This window comes from Moschus berezovskii, chromosome 4, assembly GCF_049115385.1.
Source record: "Moschus berezovskii isolate FMDL1 chromosome 4, NW_MosBer_1.0, whole genome shotgun sequence".
NCBI lineage: Eukaryota > Metazoa > Chordata > Mammalia > Artiodactyla > Moschidae > Moschus > Moschus berezovskii.
Window position 1 is genome coordinate 51117674 of NC_142463.1, and position 22519 is coordinate 51140192.

At 36.8% G+C, this 22519-nt stretch overlaps 1 protein-coding gene across 1 annotated transcript in view; it reads right to left on the minus strand.

Moving 5' to 3' along the window:
- LRRIQ3 (leucine rich repeats and IQ motif containing 3) overlaps positions 1 to 22519 on the minus strand; it is a 217651-nt gene that overhangs the window by 171847 nt on the left and 23285 nt on the right. Inside the window, exon 3 of the mRNA XM_055403712.2 lies at positions 18106 to 18429. Within this exon, the coding sequence (XP_055259687.2) occupies positions 18106 to 18429 (324 nt within the window). The remainder of the gene's footprint in view (positions 1 to 18105; positions 18430 to 22519) is intronic.

Sequence of the window (22519 nt, forward strand, 5' to 3'; positions counted from 1 at the left end):
CTTGTGTTTTATCCAGCTTGGCATTTCACATGATGCATTCTGCATAAAAGTTAAATAAGCGGAGTGACAGTATACAGCCTTGTGGCACTCCTTTCCCAATTTTGAACCAGTCAGTTGTTCTATGTCCAGTTCTAACTGCTGCTTGTTGACCCACATACAGGTTTCTCATGAGATAGGTAAGGTGGTTTGGTATTCCCATCTCTTTGATTAATGTTTCTCCTTAATTTTCTTTATTTTCTCTACTCTAATTACTATTCATGCATTAGGTATTCTAGAGCTCACCTCGATGTTTTACATTTTTTACTCATCATTTTCAGTTATTTTTTCTCAATTTGGTGAAGACACGCTGTCAAAGGTTAGCTTTCTTGTACTGAGGTTTTTTAATAGCTTGTCAACTACTTCAGTTGTGGCTGAGCCTAAGCTCCTTTCTGAAACTCCTGTCTGCCTGTCACAGATGATTCTTTCCACAAACTATAATAGTTTGCTATTATAACCCTGCCTGTATGAGGGCCTCTCCATGAAATGTATCCTCTGATTTCTAGCAAGAGACCCCACCTGTTATTTAGTCTACTATCAACCGTGACAAATAGGGAGATTTGCAGAATCTCCTCTAGTTCCTGTCATTTTGTTTTATATATCAAGAAGAATAGCTCAAAGTCAGGCTGACCCATTCCCTACCTTTGATTCAGTCATATCTTCATTATATCAAAAATCCATTATGTATAAAAGTACCTCTATGATACAATCTATTATTTAATTCCTATCCTTTACTGGTTTCTAGTAAAGATGTGATTTTCTCCAATCTTCATGAAGTTTTTTGTTCATTGCATTTGAGCTCATGGAGTGTATGTGCATATGTATTTAGAATAACAAAGTATGCCACCTCAAATATGCTCCATATACTGATTATTGAGTCATAGGCATTTGAAAAACAGCAAATGCAGGGAGAGGCACTCTCTGAACTTCCTTTATTTATCTAAAGACAGATTCCCCCAAAGGCATTAAATTGTCATATTTTGTCAACCAGGAAAGGAGTCGCAGCTCAAGAAAGGAGATAAGGTGATTAGAAGGGGAGAAAATTAGAAGACATCACAACCAAATGAATTTTGTCACAAATTCCCATCTATTCTTCTAGAGACCCATTCATCTTTCTTAAAAATAATTTACTGTCTCATAAGAGGCCTATATCCTCCCTCCCTTTCCCCCTATTTAGATGGTATTAAGAATGAGTTCCCATCTCAAGGAGACATTCAGTTCTCCCTGAGCATCTTCTCAGTACACATGAGATATAAATGTTAATAAGCTTCTGTTTACTTTTCTCTTGTTAACCTGTCTTATATTACAGGGTCTCAGCCAAGAGCTCAGAAGGGTAGAGGGAAAATTGTTTTTCCTCCTCTAGTTTGAAAGTGAGGAAGAATAATACAGGAAAAAATTTAGATGGCTAGGTTTAAGTGGTCCTGGTCAGACTTTGCACTTCTCACCAGCAGAGAACCATCAAGCTCACATTGCAGTTTACAGCAGAGTCTTGCTTCCCTCCAAGGTATGGATAATCCGTCTCTTTTAAGCAAATAAAGGGAATTATCAGCTGTGGGTGGGGATAGGAGTCTCTGCCAAAAAAACAAGTAACCTCTAGACAATAGTCAAGATTTATGATGTCCTAAAACAATTATGCTGTAAAATGCCAATAAAGATATCACCTACTGTATACTAGAGGGAATTTTACTCAATTCTCTCTGGTGACCTAAATGGGAAGAAAATCCAAGGAGAGGGTACATATGTATATGTGTGGTTGATTCACTTTGAGGTACAGCAGAAACTACCACAACATTATAAGGCAACTGTACTCTAATTAAAAAAAAAAAAAAGACATCACTGCAAACTTGTGCAAATGCCATAAACCATTTGATAGCTGAGGACAAATGGATGTATCTTCTAAGGGAAAGTAATGCATATTTCCTCTACCACATGAGTGATGACTTTAAAGAAAAACCGCCTGGGTTCAAATTCCATTTCTACCACTTGCTAACTATGCAATCTAGGGTAAATAACCCATCTGTCCCCTATTAATCATCTGTAAAATAGAGAAAACTTCATTGGGGTTTTGTGAGAAAATATTTGTAAAGCACAGAGAACAGTGCTAAAACATTTCAAGCATCCAAATAAGGTCATCTGTCAACAGCTTAAGGACTTCTATATACCTTACCCTATTTGATACTTAACAAATTAGTACAGGAATTTACTAAGCAATTTATTCAAACATAAAAAAATTAAGAAATTAACTGTGAACTAATATTTTCAACCCAATAAAATGAATTAAAGAATTATAGTAAAAGCTTGCCAAAGGACAACACACATTTACAGAAAATATTATCAAGAATCAACAAAACATGATAAAATAATGAAATATCTGTACTCTCCCACTTGCCATTGTAATCTTGGAATGAAAAAACGGCTACTGCAAATTCTTTCATAAAGCATAACAAGGCATTTCCAAGAAAGTTAAAACTTTTGTAAACATGATTCATATGGAAGATAGTACTGTGTTCTAACACGAAGTGTAGCTTAAAAAACAAACTTTCAAACAACAATCTTTTCAGATTGTATACAATTACACAGAGAGATTCCCAATTAATCTGATATTCTAAATACACCTGTACTTATTTTTTCTTCCTTCTCCCCATTTTTATTTCTTTCATATGTATCTATTCCCTATACTCTTAAAATTCTATTTGTATTTTTTTCCATCAGAATTTACTGATTTGACACATTCGTCTTAGCATAACTGAAAAATGTAAATCATGCTACTCCCAGAAGTATTTATTTCACATAGAATAAACACATGCAGTATTCACCTTTTTATTCCATCTGTAATATATTCACTTTAACATTCACATGCAATGGTGAGTATCTCTGAAACTCCCCATAAAGACTAGAAAGATTTTATATTATTTTAAATCAACATTTCTTAGGATCACTGGTAAACACTTTGGGAACAAACTTTAGACAATTCACCAATTAAAAAATTTCACCTGAATTAAGTAACATTAAATAACACACAAAAAAATTTAGAACCATAATAATAAAAGACTAAAATTTTTAGGACAGACAAAAGTACAAGAATAAAAAACTTTACACAAATTTCCACTACTTGAAGTACCTATTATCATTTTTTCCCTCATCCTGAACCCCCCTCCCACCTCCCACCCCATTCCATCCCTCTGGGTCATCCCAGTGAACCAGCCCCAAGCACCCTGTCCCATGCATTGAACCTGGACTGGCAATCCGTTTCACATATGCTAATATATATGTTTCAATGCCATTCTCCCAAATCATCCCACCCTCGCCCTCTCCCACAGAGTCCAAAAGACTGTTCTATACATCTGTATCTCTTTTGCTATCTCGCATATAGAGTTATCATTACTATCTTTCTAAATTCCATATATATGCATTAGTATACTGTACTGATGCTTTTCTTTCTGGCTTACTTCACTGTGTACAATAGGCTCCAGTTTCATCCACCTCATCAGAACTGATTCAAATGTATTCTTTTTAATGGCTGAGTAATATTCTATTGTGTATATGCACCACAGCTTTCTTATCCTTTCATCTGCTGATGGACATCTAGGTTGCTTCCATGTCCTGGCTATTATGAACAGTGCAATGAACATTGGGGTACACATGTCTCTTTCTATTCTGGTTTCCTCAGTGTGTATGCCCAGCAGTGGGATTGCTGGGTCATATGGCAGTTCTATTTTCAGTTTTTTAAGGAATCTCCAAACTGTTCTCCATAGTGGCTGTACTAGTTTGCATTCCCACCAACAGTGTAAGAGGGCTCCCTTTTCTCTACACCCTCTCCAGCACTTATTGCTTGTAGACTTTTGGATAGCAGCCATTCTGACTGGCATGAAACGGTACCTCATTGTGGTTTTGATTCGCATTTCTCTGATTATGAGTGATGTTGAGCATTTTTTCATGTGTTTGTTAGCCATCTGTATGTCTTCTTTGGAGAAATGTCCGTTTAGTTCTTTGGCCCTCTTTTTCACTGGGTCATTTATTTTTCTGGAATTGAGCTGCAGGAGTTGCTTGCATATTTTGGAGATTAATTCTTTGTCAGTTGCTTTGTCTGCTATTATTTTCTCCCATTCTGAAGGCTGTCTTTTCACCTAGCTTATAGTTTCCTTCATTGTGCAAAAGCATTAAAATTTATTTAGGTCCCATTTGTTTATTTTTGCTTTTATTTCCATTACTCTTGGAGGTGGGTCATAGAGGATTCTGCTGCGATTTATGTCAGACAGTGTTTTGCCTGTTTTCCTCTAGGAGTTTTATAGTTTCTGGTCTTATGTTTAGATCTTTAATCCATTTTGAATTTATTTTTTGTATGGTGTTAGAAATTGTTCTTGTGTCATTCCTTTAGAAGTAGTTGACCACTTTTCCCAGCACCACTTGTTAAAGAGATTATCTTTTCTCCATCGTTTACTCTTGCCTCCTTTGTCAAAGATAAGGTGTCCATAGGTGTGTGGATTTATCTCTGGGCTTTCTATTTTGTTCCACGGATCTATATTTCCGTCTTTGTGCCAGTACCATAATGTCTCAATGACTTTAGCTTTGTAGTAGAGCCTGAAGTCCGGCATGTTGATTCCTCCAGTTTCAGTCTTCTTTCTCAAGATTGCTTTGGCTATTTGAGGTTTTTTGTATTTCCATACAAATTGTGAAATTATTTGTTCCAGTTGTGTGAAAAATACCATTAGTAGCTTGATAGGGATTTCATTGAATCTATAGATTGCTTTGGATAGTATACTCATTTTCACTATATTGATTCTTCCAATCCATGAACAAGATATATTTCTCTATTTGTGTCCTCTTTGATTTCTTTCATCAGTGTTTTATAGTTTTCTATATGCAACTTTACTATATTCATTGATTAGCTCTAGTAATTTTCTGGTGGAGTCTTTTGGATTTTCTATGTAGAGGATCATGTCATCTGCAAACAGTACGAGATTTACTTCTTCTTTTCCAATCTGGATTCCTTTTATGTCTTTTTCTGCTCTGATTGCTGTGGACAAAACTTCCAAAACTATGTTGAATAATAGTGGTGAGAGTGGGCACCCTTTTCCTGTTCCTGACTTTAGGGGAAATGCTTTCAATTTTTCACCATTGAGGATAATGTTTGCTGTGGGATTGTCATATATAGCTTTCATTATGTTGAGGCATGTTCCTTATATTCCTGCTTTCTGGAGGGTTTTTATCACAAACGGATGTTGAATTTTGTCAAAGGCTTTCTCTGCATATATTGAGATAATCATATGGCTTTTATTTTTCACTTTGTTAATATGGTGTATTACATTGATTGATTTGTGGATTTTGAAGAATTCTTGCATCCATGGGATAAAGCCCACTTGGTCATGATGTATGATCTTTTTAATATGCTGTTGGATTCTGTTTGCTAGAATTTTGTTAAGGATATTTGCATCTATGTTCATCAGTGATATTGGCCTGTAGCTTTCTTTTTTTGTGGCATCTTTCTCTGGTTTTGGTATTACGGTGATAGTGGCCTCATAGAATGAGTTTGGAAATTTACCTTCCTCTGCAATTTTCTGGAACAGTTTGAGTAGGATAGGTGTTCAGTTCAGTTCAGTTCAGTCGCTCAGTCGTGTCCGACTCTCCGCGACCCCATGAATCACAGCACGCCAGGCCTCCCTGTCCATCACCAACTCCCGGAGTTCACTCAAACTCATGTCCACAGAGTCGGTGATGCCATCCAGCCATCTCATTCTGTCGTCCCCTTCTCCTCCCGCCCCCAACCTTTCCCAGCATCAGAGTCTTTTCCAGTGAATCAACTCGTCGCATGAGGTGGCCAAAGTATTGCAGTTTCAGCTTTAGCATCAGTCCCTCCAATGAACATCCAGGATTGATCTCCTCTAGAATGGACTGGTTGGATCTCCTTGCAGTATAAGGGACTCTCAAGAGTCTTCTCCAGCACCACAGTTCAAAAGCATTGATTCTTCGGCGATCAGCCTTCTTCACAGTCCAACTCTCACATCCATACATGACCACAGGAAAAACCATTGCCTTGACTAGACGGACCTTGGTTGGCAAAGTAATGTCTCTGCTTTTTAATATACTATCAAGGTTGGTCATAACTTTCCTTCCAAGGAGCAAGCGTCTTTTAATTTCATGGCTGCAATCAGCATCTGCAGTGATTTTGGAGCCCAAAAAAATAAAGTCTGACACTGTTTCCACTGTTTCCCCATCTATTTCCCATGAAGTGATGGGACCAGATGCCATGATCTTTGTTTTCTGAATGTTGAGCTTCAAGCCAACCTTTTCACTCTCCTCTTTCACTTTCATTAAGAGGCTTTTGAGTCTCTACATATTTTGTAGAATTCAGCTGTGAAGCCTTCTGGTCCTGGGCTTTTGTTTGCTGGAAGATTTCTGATTAGTTTCAATTACCGTGTTTGTGATGGTCTTTTAAGATTTTCTATTTTTTTATGGTTCAATTTTGGAAAGTTGTACTTTTCTAAGAATTTGTCCATTTCTTCCAACTTGTCCATTTTATTGGCATATAGTTGCTGATGGTAGTCTCTTATGATCCTTTGTATTTCTGTGTTGTCTGTTGTGATTTCTCCATTTTCATTTCTAATTTTGTTGATTGGCTTCTTCTCCCTTTGTTTCGTGATGAGTCTGGTTAATGGATTGTCAATTTTATTTATCTTCTCAAAGAACCAGCTTTTAGCTTTGTTGATTTTTGCTGTGGTCTCTTTTGTTTCTTTTCCATTTAGCTTACTCCTTGGAAGGAAAGTTATGACCAACCTAGACAGCATATTAAAAAGCAAAGACATTACTTTGTCAACAAAAGTCCATCTATTCAAAGCTATGGTTTTTCCAGTGGTCATGTATGGATGTGAGAGTTGTACTATAAAGAAAGCTGAGTGCAGAAGAATTGATGCTTTTGAACTGTGGTGTCGGAGAAGACTCTTAAGAGTCCCTTGGACTACAAGGAGATCCAACCAGTCCCTCGTAAAGGAAATCAGTCCTGAATATTCATTGGAAGGACTGATATTGAAGCTGAAACTCCAATAGTTTGGCCACCTGATGCAAAGAACTGACTCATTTGAGAAGACTACTTATGCTGGGAAAGATTGAGGGCAGGAGGAGAAGGGGACGACAGAGGATGAGATAGTTGGATCGCATCACCAACTCGATGAACATGGTTAGGTGAACTCTGGCAGTTGGTGATGGACGGGGGACCTGGTGTGCTGTGGTTCATGGGGTCGCAAAGAGTTGGACACGACTGAGCGAATGAACTGAACTGAACTTTTAAAATTTCTTTCCTTCTACTAACCCTGGGGTTCTTCATTTCTTCCTTTCCTAGTTGCTTTTGGTGTAGAGTTAGGTTACTTAGCTGATTTTTTTCTTGTTTCTTTATGTAAGCCTGTAGTGCTATGAATCTTCCCCTTAGCACTGCTTTTACAGTGTCCCATAGCTTTCGGGTTGTTGTGTTTTCATTTTCATTTGTTTCTATGCATATTTTGATTTTTTTTTATTTCTTCTATGATTTGTTATTTATTCAGCAGCATGTTGTTCAGCCTCCATATGTTGGAATTTTTAATAGTTTTTCTCCTGTAATTGACATCTAATCTTACTGCATTGTGGTCAGAGAAGATGTTTGGAATGATTTCATATTTTTTTAATTTATCAAGGGTAGATTTATGGCACAGGATGTGATCTATCCTGGATAAGTTTCCATGTGCACTTGCCAAAAAAGTGGAATTCATTGTTTTGGGATGAAATATCCTATAGATATCCATTAGGTCTAACTGGTCTATTGTATCATTTAAAGTTTGTGTTTCCTTGTTAATTTTCTATTTAGGTGATCTTTCCATAGTTGTGAGTGGGGTATTAAAGTCTCCCACTATTACTGTTAATTTCTCCTTATATACTGATTAGCATGTGCCTTACGTAGTGTGGTGCTCCTATGTTGGGTGCATATATATTTATAATTGTTATATCTTCTTCTTGGATTGATCCTTGACCATTATGTAGTGTCCTTGTCTCTTTTCACAGCCTTTAAAGTCTATTTTATCTGATATGAGTATTGCTACTCCTGCTCTCTTTTCATCTCTGTTTGCATGGAATAACTTTTTCCAGTCCTTCACTTTCAGTCTGTATGTGTCCCTTGTTTTGGGGTGGGTCTCTTATAGACAACATATATAGGGGTCCTGGATACAAAAGTATCCATTCAGCCAGTCTTTGTCTTTTGGTTGGGGCATTCAACCCATTTACATTTAAGGTAATTATTGATAAGTATGATCTCGTTGCCATTTACTTTGTTGTTTGGGTTCAAATTTATACACCTTTTCTGTGTTTCCTGTCTAGAGAAGATCCTTTAGCATTTGCTGGAGAGCTGCTTTGATGGTGTTGAATTCTCTCAGCTTTTGCTTATCTGTAAAGCTTTCGATTTCTCCTTCATATTCAAATGAGATTCTTGCTGGGTATATTAATCTGGGTTGTAGATTTTTCTCTTTCATCACTTGAAGTATATCCTGCCATTCCCTCTGGCCTGAAGAGTTTCTATTGAAAGATCAGCTGTTATCCGTATGGGGATCCCCTTGTGTGTTATTTGTTGTTTTTCCCTTGCTGCTTTTAATATTTGTTCTTTGTGTTTGATCTTTGTTAATTTGATTAATATGTGTCTTCGGTGTTTTGCCTTGGGTTTATCCTGTTTGGGACTCTCTGGGTTTCTTGGACTTGGGTGACAATTTCTTTCCCCATTTTAGGGACGTTTTCAACTATTATCTCCTCAAGTATTTTCTCATGGTCTTTCTGTCTTCTTCTTCTGGGACTCCTATGATTCAAATGTTGGGGTGTTTCACATTGTCCCAGGGGTCTCTGAGGTTGTCTTCATTTATTTTAATTCTTTTTTCTTTTTTCCTCTCTGCTTTATTTCTTTCTACCATTCTATCTTCTACCTCACTTGTCGTATCTTCTGTGTCCATTATGCTACTGTTGGTTCCCTCCAGAGTGTTTTGATCTCATTTATTGCATTATTCATTATATATTGACTTTTTTTTATTTCTTCTACGCCCTTGTTAAACCTTTCTTGCATCTTCTCAGTCCTTCTCTCCAGGCTATTTATCTGTAACTCCATTTTGTTTTCAAGATTTTGGATCATTTCCACTATCATTTTTCTGAATTATTTTTCAGGTAGATTCCCTATCTCTTCCTCTTTTGTTTGGTTTGGTGGACATTCATCTTGTTCCTTTACCTGCTGAGTATTTCTCTGCCTTTTCATCTTGTTTAGATTGCTGTGTTTGGGGTGGCCTTTCCGTATTCTGGCAGTTTGTGGCTCCTCTTTATTGTTCTTCGCTGTGGGTGGGGTTGGACAGGTGGCTTGTCAGGGTTTACTGGTTAGGGAAGCTTGTGTCAGTGTTCTGGTGGGTGGAGCTGGATGTCTTGTCTCCAGAGTGCAATGAAGTGTCCAGTGGTGAGTTCTGAGATGTCAGTGGGTTTCATGTAACTTTGGGCAGCCTGTATATTGAAGTTCAGGGCTATGTTCCTGTGTTGCTGGAGAATTTGCATGGTATGTCTTGCTCTGGAACTTGTTGGCTGTTGGGTGCTGCTTGGTTTCAGTGTAGGTATGGAGGCTTTTGGATGAGCTCTTATCAATCAATTCCCTGGAGTTAGGAATTCTGTGGTGTTCTCAGGTTTTGAACTTAAGCTTCCTGCCTCTGGATTTCAGTCTTATCCTTACAGTAGCCTCAAGACTTCTCCATCTCCTTTTGAAGACAATGAGCTGCCTTTCTGGATGCCTGATGTCCTCTGCCAGCATTCAAAAGCTGTTCTGTGGAATTTGCTCAATGTTCAAATGTTCCTTCGATGAATTTGTGGGGGAGAAAGTGGTCTCCCCATACTATTCCTCTGCCATCTTAGGAGCGCCCCTATTGTCATTTTTAAAATTTCACTGCCAAAAACTTTCCCTGACTCTGAGCTTATCTTTTCATTCATTTAACAGGGTCTTTTACAGAGTATTTTTAAAAACTGATGAAGTTCACTTTACCATTTTTTCTTTTAAAGATTGTGCTTTTAGTATCAGGTCTGTCTTTGCCTCAGCCTAAATCCTGAAGATTTCCTTCAATTTTATTTTTTCTAAATTTTTGTTTTGTTTTGTTTTCAGTTATACATTTAACTCCAAGATCCAATTTGAGTTAATTTTTTTGAGTTATAAAACTTAAGGAAGTTCATTTCTTGTGTGTGTGTGTGTGTGTATGTATGTCCAACTGTTCCAAGTAACATTTATTGAAAAAGCTATATTTTCTCCATCAAGTTTTGTTCATATTTTGTTTGATTTACATCTAAGTATTTCATTTTTGAGTGATTATAAATGACAATATGTATTTAATTTCGGTGACCATGTACTCACTGATAGTACACAGAAATAGGATAGATTTTTGTTTACCTAGCATGCTGCATTCCTGCTAAGCTCACTTTTTACTTTTAAGAAATTTTTTGGTAGATTCTGTGGCATTTTCCACATAGGTGATCATTTCACCTGCAAATAGTTTATTTCTTCTTTTCTCATCTGTATGTTTCTTTATTTCCTTTTCTCACTTTACTGCACCACCTAGACTTACCAGCAGCATGTTGACAAGAGGAATAAGAATAGCCATCTGTTTTGTTCCCAGTCTTAGGAAGACAACATTCTTGAGTCCTTTGATATGGGAGATTACATTAATTCATTTTCAAATATTGAACCAGCTATGCACCCCTGAAATAAGTTCTACTTGCTATATAATTCTTCTTACATATGCTAAATTATACTTCCTAAGGTTTTGTTAAAAATTTCTGTGTTTATATTCACTAGGGATATTTTTATACCAGGGATAAATCCCACCTCATCATGATGTATGAACTTTTTAATATATTAGTGAACTCAGTTTGCTAACATTTTGTTGAGGGTTTTGCATCCATATTCATCATGGATATTGATCTGTAATTTTCTTTTCTTCTAGTGTCCTCATATAGTTTTGGTTTCAGCTAAGTGTTTCTTTAGATTCTATTTCTTTTTGAAAAGTATGAGAAAAATTGATATTAATTTTTCCTTAAACATTTGGTAGAATTTACCAATGAAGCCATCTGCTTCTAAACTTTTCTATGTTAGGAAACTTTGATTACTGATTCAATCTCCCTGCTAGTAATTAGTGCCTTAATTTTTTTTATTTCTTCATGATTTAGTCCTAGTAAGTTGTATGTTTCTAGGAATGTATCCATTTCTAGGTTGTCTGTTGGCAAACAATTGCTGATAGCAGTCTCTCATAATCTTGTGTATTTGTGTGGTATCAACTGTGATGTCTCCTCTTTCTTTCGAATCTGACTTCCTCAGATCCTCTCTCGCAAGTATAAAAAGAGTTTGTCTATTTTATCTTTAAAAAAATAAATCTCTTGGTTTCATTTATTTGTTCTGTAGTCTTTTTAATCTCTATTCCATTTATTTCTGGTCTTTATTTCCTTCTTCCCACAAAATTTGGTTTAATTTGTTCTTTTTTTCTAGTTCCTTGGGGTGTAGATTGTTCATTTGAGTTCTTTTTTTTAATGTAGGCATCTATCACTATAAAATGCCCTCTAACAGCTTTTACTATATCCTATTAGTTGTCATTCTATTTTCAAGATTTTTTTTTCTTCGTTTTCAACACATTGGTTAAGTTTTTTAATCACCACATAATTGTGACTTTTCCTGTTTTCCCCTGTAATTGATTTCTTGTTCTATCATTCAGTTGTGTCTGACTCTGCAACTCCATGGACTACAGCACACCAGCTTCCCTGCCCTCCATATCTCCCAGAGTTTGCTCAAAGTCATGTCCATTGAGTCAGCGATGCCATCCAACCTCTCATCCTGTATTGTCCCCTTCTCCTCCTGTCCTCAATCTTTCCCAGCATCAGGGTCTTTTCCAAAGAGCTGGCTCTTTGCATCAGGTGGCCAAAGTATTAGACCTTCAGCATCAGTCCTTCCAATGAGTATTCAGGGTTGATTTCCTTTAGGATTGACTGGTTTGATCTCCTTGTGATCCAATGGACTCTAAAGAGTCTTCTTTAGCACCACAGTTTGAAAGCATCAATTCTTTGGCAACCTCTGGGACAACGTTAAATGCACCAACATTTGCATTATAGAGGTCCCAGAAGGAAAAGAGAGAAAGGACCTGAGAAAATATTTGAAGAAGTATAGCTGAAAACTTCCCTAAAAATAGGAAAGGAAATAGTCAACCAAGTGCAGAGAGTCCCACGCAGGATAAACCCAAGGAGGAACACACTGAGACACAGTAATGAAAATGATGAAAATTAAAGATAAAGACAAAATGTCAAAAGAAACAAGGGGAAATGACAAGTAACATACAAGGAACTTCCATAATGTTTTCAGTTGATTCTCAACAGAAACTCTATAAATCAGAGGAGAAGGTCAGGATATTGAAAGTGATAAAGGAAAGAACCTACAACTAAGAATACTCTACCCAGCAAGACTCTTGCTCAGATTTGATGGAGAAATCAAAAGCTTTCCAAATAGGCAAAAGTTAAGAGATTCAGCACCACCAAATCAACTTTACAACAAAAGCTAAAGGAACTTCTGTAAACAACACAAGAGAAGGAAAAGACATACAAAAAATAAACCCAAAACAATTTAGAAAATGGTAATAGCATCATATATATTGATAATCACCTTAAATGTAAGTGGATTAAATGCATCAACCCAAAGGCATAGACTGGCTGGGCAGATGAAAACATGTGTATGTATGCATTTCCATTTACCAAACACTCTAATAGACCCCCAAAATTGGTTGCAATTATTTTATATTGTTAGGTTAATCATGTTTCCACTATGCCTTGAAAATGTAATTATCTTTTATTTTCTATTAAGAAAACTGATAAATATAATTTACTACTGTTATTATGTAACTATTATTTCCTTAATACCATCGTATCATGATTGATAAAAAATAATAGAATTCTATATCACTAAATCTATCATTTAATACAAATCCTGTAATCACTTTTTAAAATCCAGATGCATATCAGAATTATCTTGGAATTTTTTGAAAATACAAATAAATGCCCAGGTATTGATATTTTTCTCAAAAGCTCCAGATGTATTTCTAATGAGCAGCAGCTGCTGCTGCTAAGTCACTTCGGTGGTGTCCGACTCTGTGTGACCCCATAGACGGCAGCCCACCAGGCTCCACCGTCCTTGGGATTCTCCAGGTAAGAACACTGAAGTGGGTTGCCATTTCCTTCTCCAATGCATGAAAGTGAAAAGTGAAAGTGAAGTCGCTCAGTCATGTCTGACTCTTATCAAACCCATGGACTGCAGCCTAGCAGTCTCCTTTGTCCATGGGATTTTCCAGGCAAGAGTACTGGAGTGGGTTGCCATTGCCATCTCCGTTCTAATGAGCAGCCATGTTTAAAAACAACTGTACCATATGATGATCTTTTACCTAAAAAAAAAAAAAGGAAAAGAAAATCATGTGGATTCCAGATATAGAATCCTTTGGCATTTAGGTTACTGAGTATAAGAATTAAGTTGTTAGATTAATTCTTATTTAGTATTTTAATACAGACAGGGGATGCTCAATCTACTTTCTTTTTAGAATTATAACTGACAGGATTTGACAGAACGTTTTTTTTCTTATAATTAAGTGAATCTCAGAATGTGATTTTAAAATACTTGGGAGGCCCCAAGACCCTTCAAGAACCCATGAGGGCCTTCTTTTTCTAATTACATATCTGTATGAGGCCATATTTCCTTTATATACTTCAGTCAAAACAACATCCCAATAGTTTGAATGCAGAAGTAGATATGAGAAAATATCTGTGTTTTATTAAGACATACAGAAGAGATGTATAAAAATGTAAAGCAATGTCATTTTTCTAATTATTTTTATTTTGGAAAGCATATTTTTTCATAAAATGTGTTTGTGTTGATATAAAATGGGTTTGTTATTTCAAATGACTTAAGTACATATTTGAAAATTCTCTTTTAATTTTTAATAAATTAATATATAATCTATATAAACAAAAACTTTCCGGGATCCTCAATAACAGGCCCAGGAATTGGACCTTATTATATTTTCTTAGTAATTATTTTTCATCCCATGTGTTCTGTCAGCTCCCAGTAAGGAAATATTTTATTCTATATTTATCTTTGTATATGTATTTCCTTACACTGTCTAGCATGCTGTAGAAAGATGTTTAATAAATGTTTTTTGAATTAAAAATAAATAAAATGTTTACAGAAACAAATTTACAGAGACAGAAATAGACAAATGGTTACCTAAGACCAAGGTAACAGTGGGGGTTAATTGCAAATGGGAAGAAGGAGAATTTTGGGAGTGGTGGAAATTTCTAACAATGGATTGTGAAGTCAGTTATATGGCACTACAAATTTACCAAAATTACGGACTCATACACGTTCAAGGTCAGGGGGGTGGCCTTGAGAATATACCCCTTGTCCAAGGTAAGGTGCAGCAGCTGTGCTTTCTTGGAGCAGCTGTGAAGAGATATCCCACGCCCAAGGTAAGAGAAACCCAAATAAGATGGTAGGTATTGCGAGGGACAATCAGAGGGCAGACACACTGAAATCATAACCAAGGAAGCTAGTCGTTCTGATCACATGGACCACAGCCGAATGTTGTCCACTGGAGAAGAGAATGGCAAACCACATCAGTATACTTGCCTTGAGAACCCCATGAACAGTATCAAAGAGCAAAATGATAGGATACTGAATGAGGAATTTCCCAGGTTGGTAGGTGCCCAGTATGCTACGAGAGATCAGTGGAGAAATAACTCTAGAAGGAATGAAGGGATGGAGCAAAAGCAAAACCAATACCCAGTTGTGGATATAACTGGTGATAGAAGCAAGGCCCAGTGCTGTAAAGAGAGATATTGCATAGGAACCTAGAATGTTAGGTCCATGAATCAAGGCAAATTGGAAGTGGTCAAACAGGAGATGGCAAGAGTGAACATAGACATTCTATGACTCAGTGAACTAAAATGGACTGGAATGGGTGGATTTAAATCAGATGACCATTATATTTACTACTGTGGGCAGGAATCACTTAGAAGAAATGGAGTAGCCACCATGGTCAACAAAAGAGTCTGAAATGCAGTACTTAGATGAAATCTTAAAAATGACAGAATGATTTCTGTTTGTTTCCAAGGCAGACCATTCAATATTACAGTAATCCACGCCTATGCCCCAACCAGTAATGCTGAAGAAGCCAAAGTGGAACGGTTCTATGAAGACCTACAAGACCTTTTAGAACTAACACCCAAAAAAGATGTCCTTTTCATTATAGGTGACTGGAATGCAAAAGTAGGAAGTTAAGAAACACCTGGAGTAACAGGCAAATTTGGCCTTGGAGCACGGAATGAAGCAGGGCAAAGGCTAATAGAGTTTTGTCAAGAGAACGCACTGGTCATAGCAAACACCCTCTTCCAACAACACAAGAGAACTCTACACATGGACATCACCAGATTGTCAACACCGAAATCAGATTGATTATATCCTTTGCAGCCAAAGATGGAGAAGCTCTATAAAGTTAGCAAAAACAAGACCAGGAGCTGACTGTGGTTCAGATCACGAACTCCTTATTGCCAAATTCATACTGAAATTGAAGAAAGTAGGGAAAACCACTAATCCATTCAGATATGACCTAAATCAAATCCCTTATGATTATAAAGTAGAAGTGAGAAATAGATTTAAGGGACTAGATCTGATACATAGAGTGCCTGATGAACTATGGATGGAGGTTCGTGACATTGTACAGGAGACAGGGACCAAGACCATCCCCATGGAAAAGAAATGCAAAAAAGCAAAATGGCTGTCTGAGGAGGCCTTACAAATAGCTGTGAAAAGAAGAGAAGCAAAAAGCAAAGGAGAAAAGGAAAGATATAAGCATCGAATGCAGAGTTCTAAAGAATAGCAAGGAGAGATAAGAAAGCCTTCCTCAGTGATCAATGCAAAGAAATAGAGGAAAACAACAGACTAGGAAAAACAAGAGATCTCTTTAAGAAAATTAGAGATATCAAGGGACCATTTCATGCAAAGATGGGGTCGACAAAGGACAGAAATGGTATGGACCTAACAGAAGCAGAAGATATTAAGAAGAGGTGGCAAGAATACACAGAAGAACTGTACAAAAAAGATCTTCACGACCAGGATAGTCATGATAATGTGATCACTCACCTAGAGCCAGACATCTTGGAATGTGAAGTCAAGTGGACCTTAGAAAGCATCACTATGAACAAAGCTAGTGGAGGTGATGGAATTCCAGTTGAGCTATTTCAAATCTTGAAAGATGATGCTGTGAAAGTGCTCCACTCAATATGCCAGCAAATTTGGAAAACTCAGCAGTGGCCACAGGACTGGAAAAGATCAGTCTTCATTCCAATCCCAAAGAAAGTCAATGCTAAAGAATGCTCAAACTACCGCACAATTGCACTCATCTCACACGCTAGTAAAGTCATGCTCAAAATTCTCCAAGCCAGGCTTCAGCAATATGTGAATTGTGAACTTCCAGATGTTCAAGCACGTTTTAGAAAAGGCAGAGGCACCAGAGATCAAATTGCCAACATCCGCTGGATCATGGAGTAAGCAAGAGAGTTCCAGAAATCCATCAACTTCTGCTTCATTGACTATGCCAAAGACTTTGACTGTGTGGATCACAATAAACTGTGGAATATTGTGAAAGAGATGAGAAAACCAGACCACCTGACCTGCATCCTGAGAACCTGTATGCAGGTTAGGAAGCAACAGTCAGAATTGTACATGGAACAACAGACTGGTTCCAAATAGGAAAAGGAGTACATCAAGGCTGTATATTGTCACCCTGCTTATTTAACTTATACGCAGAGTACATCATGAGGAACGCTGGGCTGGAAGAAGCACAAGCTGGAATCAAGATTGCTGGGAGAAATATCAATAACCTCGGATATGCAGATGACACCACCCTTATGGTAGAAAGTGAAGAGGAACTAAAAAGCTTCTTGATGAAAGTGAAAGAGGAGAGTGAAAAGGTTGGCTTGAAGTTCAACATTCAGAAACAAAGATCATGGCATCTGGTCCCATCACTTATAGGGAAACAGATGGAAAAACAGTGGAGACAGTGTCAGACTTTATTTTTTGGGGGCTCCAAAATCACTGCAGATGCTGATTGCAGCCATGAAATTAAAAGACGCTTACTCCTTGGAAGGAAAGTTATGACCAACCTAGATAGTATATTAAAAAGCAGAGACATTACTTTGCCAACCACGGTCCGTCTAGTCAAGGCTATGGTTTTTCCTGTGGTCATGTATGTATGTGAGAGTTGGACTGTGAAGAAGGCTGACTGCCGAAGAATTGATGCTTTTGAACTGTGGTGCTGGAGAAGACTCTTGAGAGTCCCTTGGACTGCAAGGAGATCCTACCAGTCCATTCTGGAGGAGATCAATCCTGGGTGTTCATTGGAGGGACTGATGTTAAAGCTGAATTTTCAGCTTTTTTTTGCTTTTTCAGCTTTTTTTCAGAAATACTTTGGCCACCTCATGCGACGAGTTGACTCACTGGAAAAGACTCTGATCCTGGGAAAGGTTGGGGGCGGGAGGAGAAGGGGACGACTGAGAATGAGATGGCTGGATGGCATCACCGACTCTATGGACATGAGTTTCGGTGAACTCCGGGAGTTGGTGATGGACAGGGTGGCCTGGCGTGCTGTGATTCATGGGGTCACAGAGAGTCGGACACTACTGAGCAACTGAACTGAACTGAACATGTAAAATGAGTAAATTTTATAGCATGTAAGCTATACGTTCATAAAGCTATTAAATATAATGAAGAACCCTCAAAATGTTAAATACTTGTTTCTCCACAATTTGATAATCCCATGATCAGTAATTTTTAGCAGCAGGCACATAAGCTTTTATAAATTTTGTTATAAGACATTAGTATGATAATATATTCACTAGTTTCTGATATTTCATGTTAGTGATAAAAACACTGATATATATAATTTAGGTAATAAAAATTAGAAGTTAAGGTTTTACGTCATTTATTTAAAATGAAACTCAAATGAAGCCAACTACCTTTTTCAAAGCAGAGCAGAAATTAAAGAGAAGTCGGTGGTTATATTTCTTGAATCTTTCGGGAAGATGCCAGTTTTGAATTATTTCTTCATCAGAAATCACATGATGATCCAATGCTTTGAGAGTCCATATACTGTTGACAAGAACATGTCTATATCCTTTTTTAAGGCTTACTGGACAATCAAACATAGTGAGGGCAATGAGGCTCGGACAGGCAGATAACATACATACATTCTTTAAGTTTGCAAACCCATTGTCATGTAGATAGAGAAGTTTTAGATTCTTCAATCCACTCCAAAATTTGGTATCTGGTAGACTCTTTATCTGAAGCAATAACAGTAATACTTTAAATACAAATACCAATTATCCCTGAATTATATGGAAAAAAGGAAAAATATTAAACATCTTCTATAATTCAATATTCAATTCAAATAAAAAATTTTTCATTAGTAAACAAAAATGGAATTTCTAATTATCCAAAGGATGACTGGGGTAAACTAAAATACATTAGCTAGTTAGTTAGTTAGTTCAGTCGCTCAGTCGTGTCCAACTCTTTGCGACCCCATGAATCACAGCACGCCAGGCCTCCCTGTCCATCACCAACTCCCGGAGTTCAATCAAACTCATGTCCATTGAGTCGGTGATGCCATCCAGCCATCTTATTCTCTGTTGTCCCCTTCTCCTCCCACCCCCAATCCCTCCCAGCATCAGAATCTTTTCCAGTGAGTCAACTCTTCGCATGAGGTGGCCAAAGTATTGGAGCTTCAGCTTTAGCATCAGTCCTTCCAATGAACACCCAGGACTGATCTCCTTTAGGATGGACTGGCTGGATCTCCTTGCAGTCCAAGGGACTCTCAAGAGTCTTCTCCAGCACCACAGTTCAAAAGCATCAATTCTTCGGCAATCAGCTTTCTTTATAGTCCAACTCTCACATACATACATGACCACAGGAAAAACCATAGCCTTGACTAGACGGACCTTGGTTGGCAAAGTAATGTCTCTGCTTTTTAATATACTATCTAGGTTGGTCATAACTCTCCTTCCAAGGAGTAAGCGTGTTTTAATTTCATGGCTGCAATCAGCATCCACAGTGATTTTGGATCCCAAAAACATAAAGTCTGACACTGTTTCCACTGTTTCCCCATGAAGTGATTTAATTACTAGTGTAATTAAACAAACATATAATGAATTCAATGAAAATTCCTTTGTAATAAGTAGACTTTTTAATCTTTACTAAAATATTTTCCTTACATGAAAAACTTAAGGGGTCAAATCAGTCAATGTGATACTCCACATTAACAAAAATGAAGGATATAAATCATATAGTCATCTCAATAGATATAAGAAAGGTATTTGCCAAAATTCAACATCCATTTAGTTAAAACTCTCAACAAAGAGTATAGAATGAATGTACTTCCACATAATAAAGGCCATATATGACAAGCTTACAGTTAACATCATTCTCAATGGTAAAAAGATAAAATCTTTCCCTCTCACAGCAAGAATAAGACAAAGATGCCCAGTTTTGCATTTTCATTCAACATGGCACTGGCAGCTAGAAGTCCTAGTGAAAGCAATTAGGCAAGAAGAAACAAAGACATCCAAATTGGAAAGGAAAAAATAAAACTGTCACTTTTTGCAAAGTAAACGACCTACATTTACACCTCAGAGATTTTGTGCATTTGGTTTCCAACTACTGCAATATAGCAAATATTGTAATAAAGAAGGACTTTTTTTTTTGGTTTCCCAGTGCATATTAAAACTGTTTACACTATATTACAGTCTATTAAGTGTGCAATGGTGGGCTTCCGTCTATGGGGTCACACAGAGTCGGACACGACTGAAGTGACTTAGCAGCAGCAGCAGAAGCAGCATTATGTCTAGAAAAAAATCAAAGTACACATCTGATGTAAAATATACTTTATTGCTAGAAACTGCTAATCATCATCTGATAATGTAGGATTGCCACAGATCTTCAATTTTAAAAAATGTAGTACTTGCTAAGTGCAATAAAGTGATACCCACTAAAATAGAGTATGCCAGTACACAGAAAACACTAAATACTCCAGAAAATAACTGTTAGAATAAACAAAATCAATTAACATTTCAGAATACAAAATCAATACACAAAGTTATGCTGTCTTTCAATTTCTGAGCTATTAATTGTTGGAAAGGGAAATTAATAAAATAATCCCATTCATAATTACATCAAAATAGTAAAAATACTTAGAAATAAATTTAACCAATGAGGTGAAAGATATGCATATACACTGAAAATTATAAGACATATCGAAAAGCAATTGAAGAATACAAATAAATTGAAAGATATTCTGTCCTTGTGGGCTGTAAGAATTAATGCTGTTATAACATTTATACTACCCAAAGCAACCTACAGATTCAATGAAAGCCACGCCAAAATTCCAGTGGCATTTTTAACATAAATAGAACAAATAATCCTAATATTTGTACGAAACTAAAAAACACTCAAATAGGCAAAGACCTTGAGAAAGAATGAAGCTGGTGCCTTCACACTTCCTGAATTCAAAGCATAATATAAAGCTACAGTTAAAAAAAAAACAAAAAAACAGAATGGTACTGGCATTTTAAAAAAATAGGTCAATGGAACAGAAACACAGCCCATGAATAAACCCACACACTGATTTACAAAACTGATTTACAGTAAAGATCAATTTATTTACAAAAAAGGAGTCAAGAGCATATACTAGGAAAAGAGCATTTTCTTCAATAAATTGTGTTGGAAAAATGGGACACACACATGTGAAAGAATGAAATTTGACCACTATCTTATGCTGTACAAAAGAGTAAACTCAACATGGATTAAAGACTTGAAGGCATAAAATTCCAGGCATAAAGACTCTGAAACCATAAAATTCCTAGAAGAAAACACTGGTGGTAAGCACCTTGGTATGGGTCTTGGAAATAGTTTTTTCAATCTGACACCAAAAGTAAAGGCAAAAAACTCAAAACTGAACACAGTGAAATGATGTCAACCTAAAAAGCTTCTGTACATAAAGGAAACCATCAATAAAAAGAAAAGGGAACCTACTGAATGGGGGAAAATATTTGCAGATCACACCTGAGATGAGGCTAACATCAAAAATCTATAAAGAACTCATACAACAATAGGAGGAAAAAATCCAACTAAAAAATAGGCAGAGGATCTAAGACAATGTTTTTTCCAAATAAGACATACTGGTGGCCAGCAGGTACATCAAAAGATACTCAGTATCACCAATCATCAGGGAAATGCATACTGAAACCACAGGACCGTTCTCATGCCTGTGAGAATAGCTATTATCAAAAAGACAAAAAATAAAGTGTTGGCAAGGATGTGCACAACAGGGAACCCTGTGCAGTGTTTAGAGGATTATAAATTGGTGTAGTCACTAGGTAAACAGCAAGCGTTCCTCAAAAAATTCAAAGTAAAGCTTCCATATGACCCAGCAATTCTACTTCTGGAAATTTATTACAAGGAATTGAAAACACTAGCTCAAATAGACACATACACTCCCATGTTCACTGCAGCTTTATTTATAATAGCCAAGACATGAAAGCAACCAAAATGTCTGTCTACTACTGTCTATGAAAATGTAAAGAAAATGTGATATATACATCCAGTGTAATATTATTGACTCACAAAAAAAGAATGAAATCATGCCATTTGAAACAACATGATGTACTTTCAGGGTATTACACTACATGAAATAAGTCAGAGAGAAAAACAAGTACCATGTGATCTCACTCAGAATCTGAAAAAACAAAAAACAAACTCTTGGTGATGGACAGGGAGGCCTGGCGTGCTGTGATTCATGGGGTCGCGGAGAGTCGGACACAACAGAGCGACTGGACTGAACTGAACTGAACAGAGAAGGTATCAGTGATTCAGAGGCAGAGGAGATGGGGGAAATGTGAAGGTGCTAAAAAGATACAAATTTTCAGTTAAAAGCTAACTGAGTCCCGGGAATGTATTCAATAATATTCAGTAGGGTAAGTATGGTTAATAATATAGGATATATATTTGGAAGTTGTTCAGTTCCGTTCAGTAGCTCAGTCGTGTCCAACTCCTTGCGACCCCATGAATCACAGCACACCAGGCCTCCCTGTCCATCACCAACTCCCGTTTGGAAGTTGTTAAGAAAATAGATAAGAGTTCTCATCATGAGGGAAGGATACTAACTTTACTTATTGTGATCATTTTGCAATATACACAAATGCTGAATCATTATGCTGTATACTTGTAATTAATATAATGCTGTATGTCAAGTATATATCATTAAAAAAATTAAGCAGTCAAGAAGTAGTCTTAATCAAGACTAAGAATTTAAGAAGCAAAATAAACCAAATCACACACTGTTGGTTTACATATTTTAAATTACAAATGTTTGATTATATT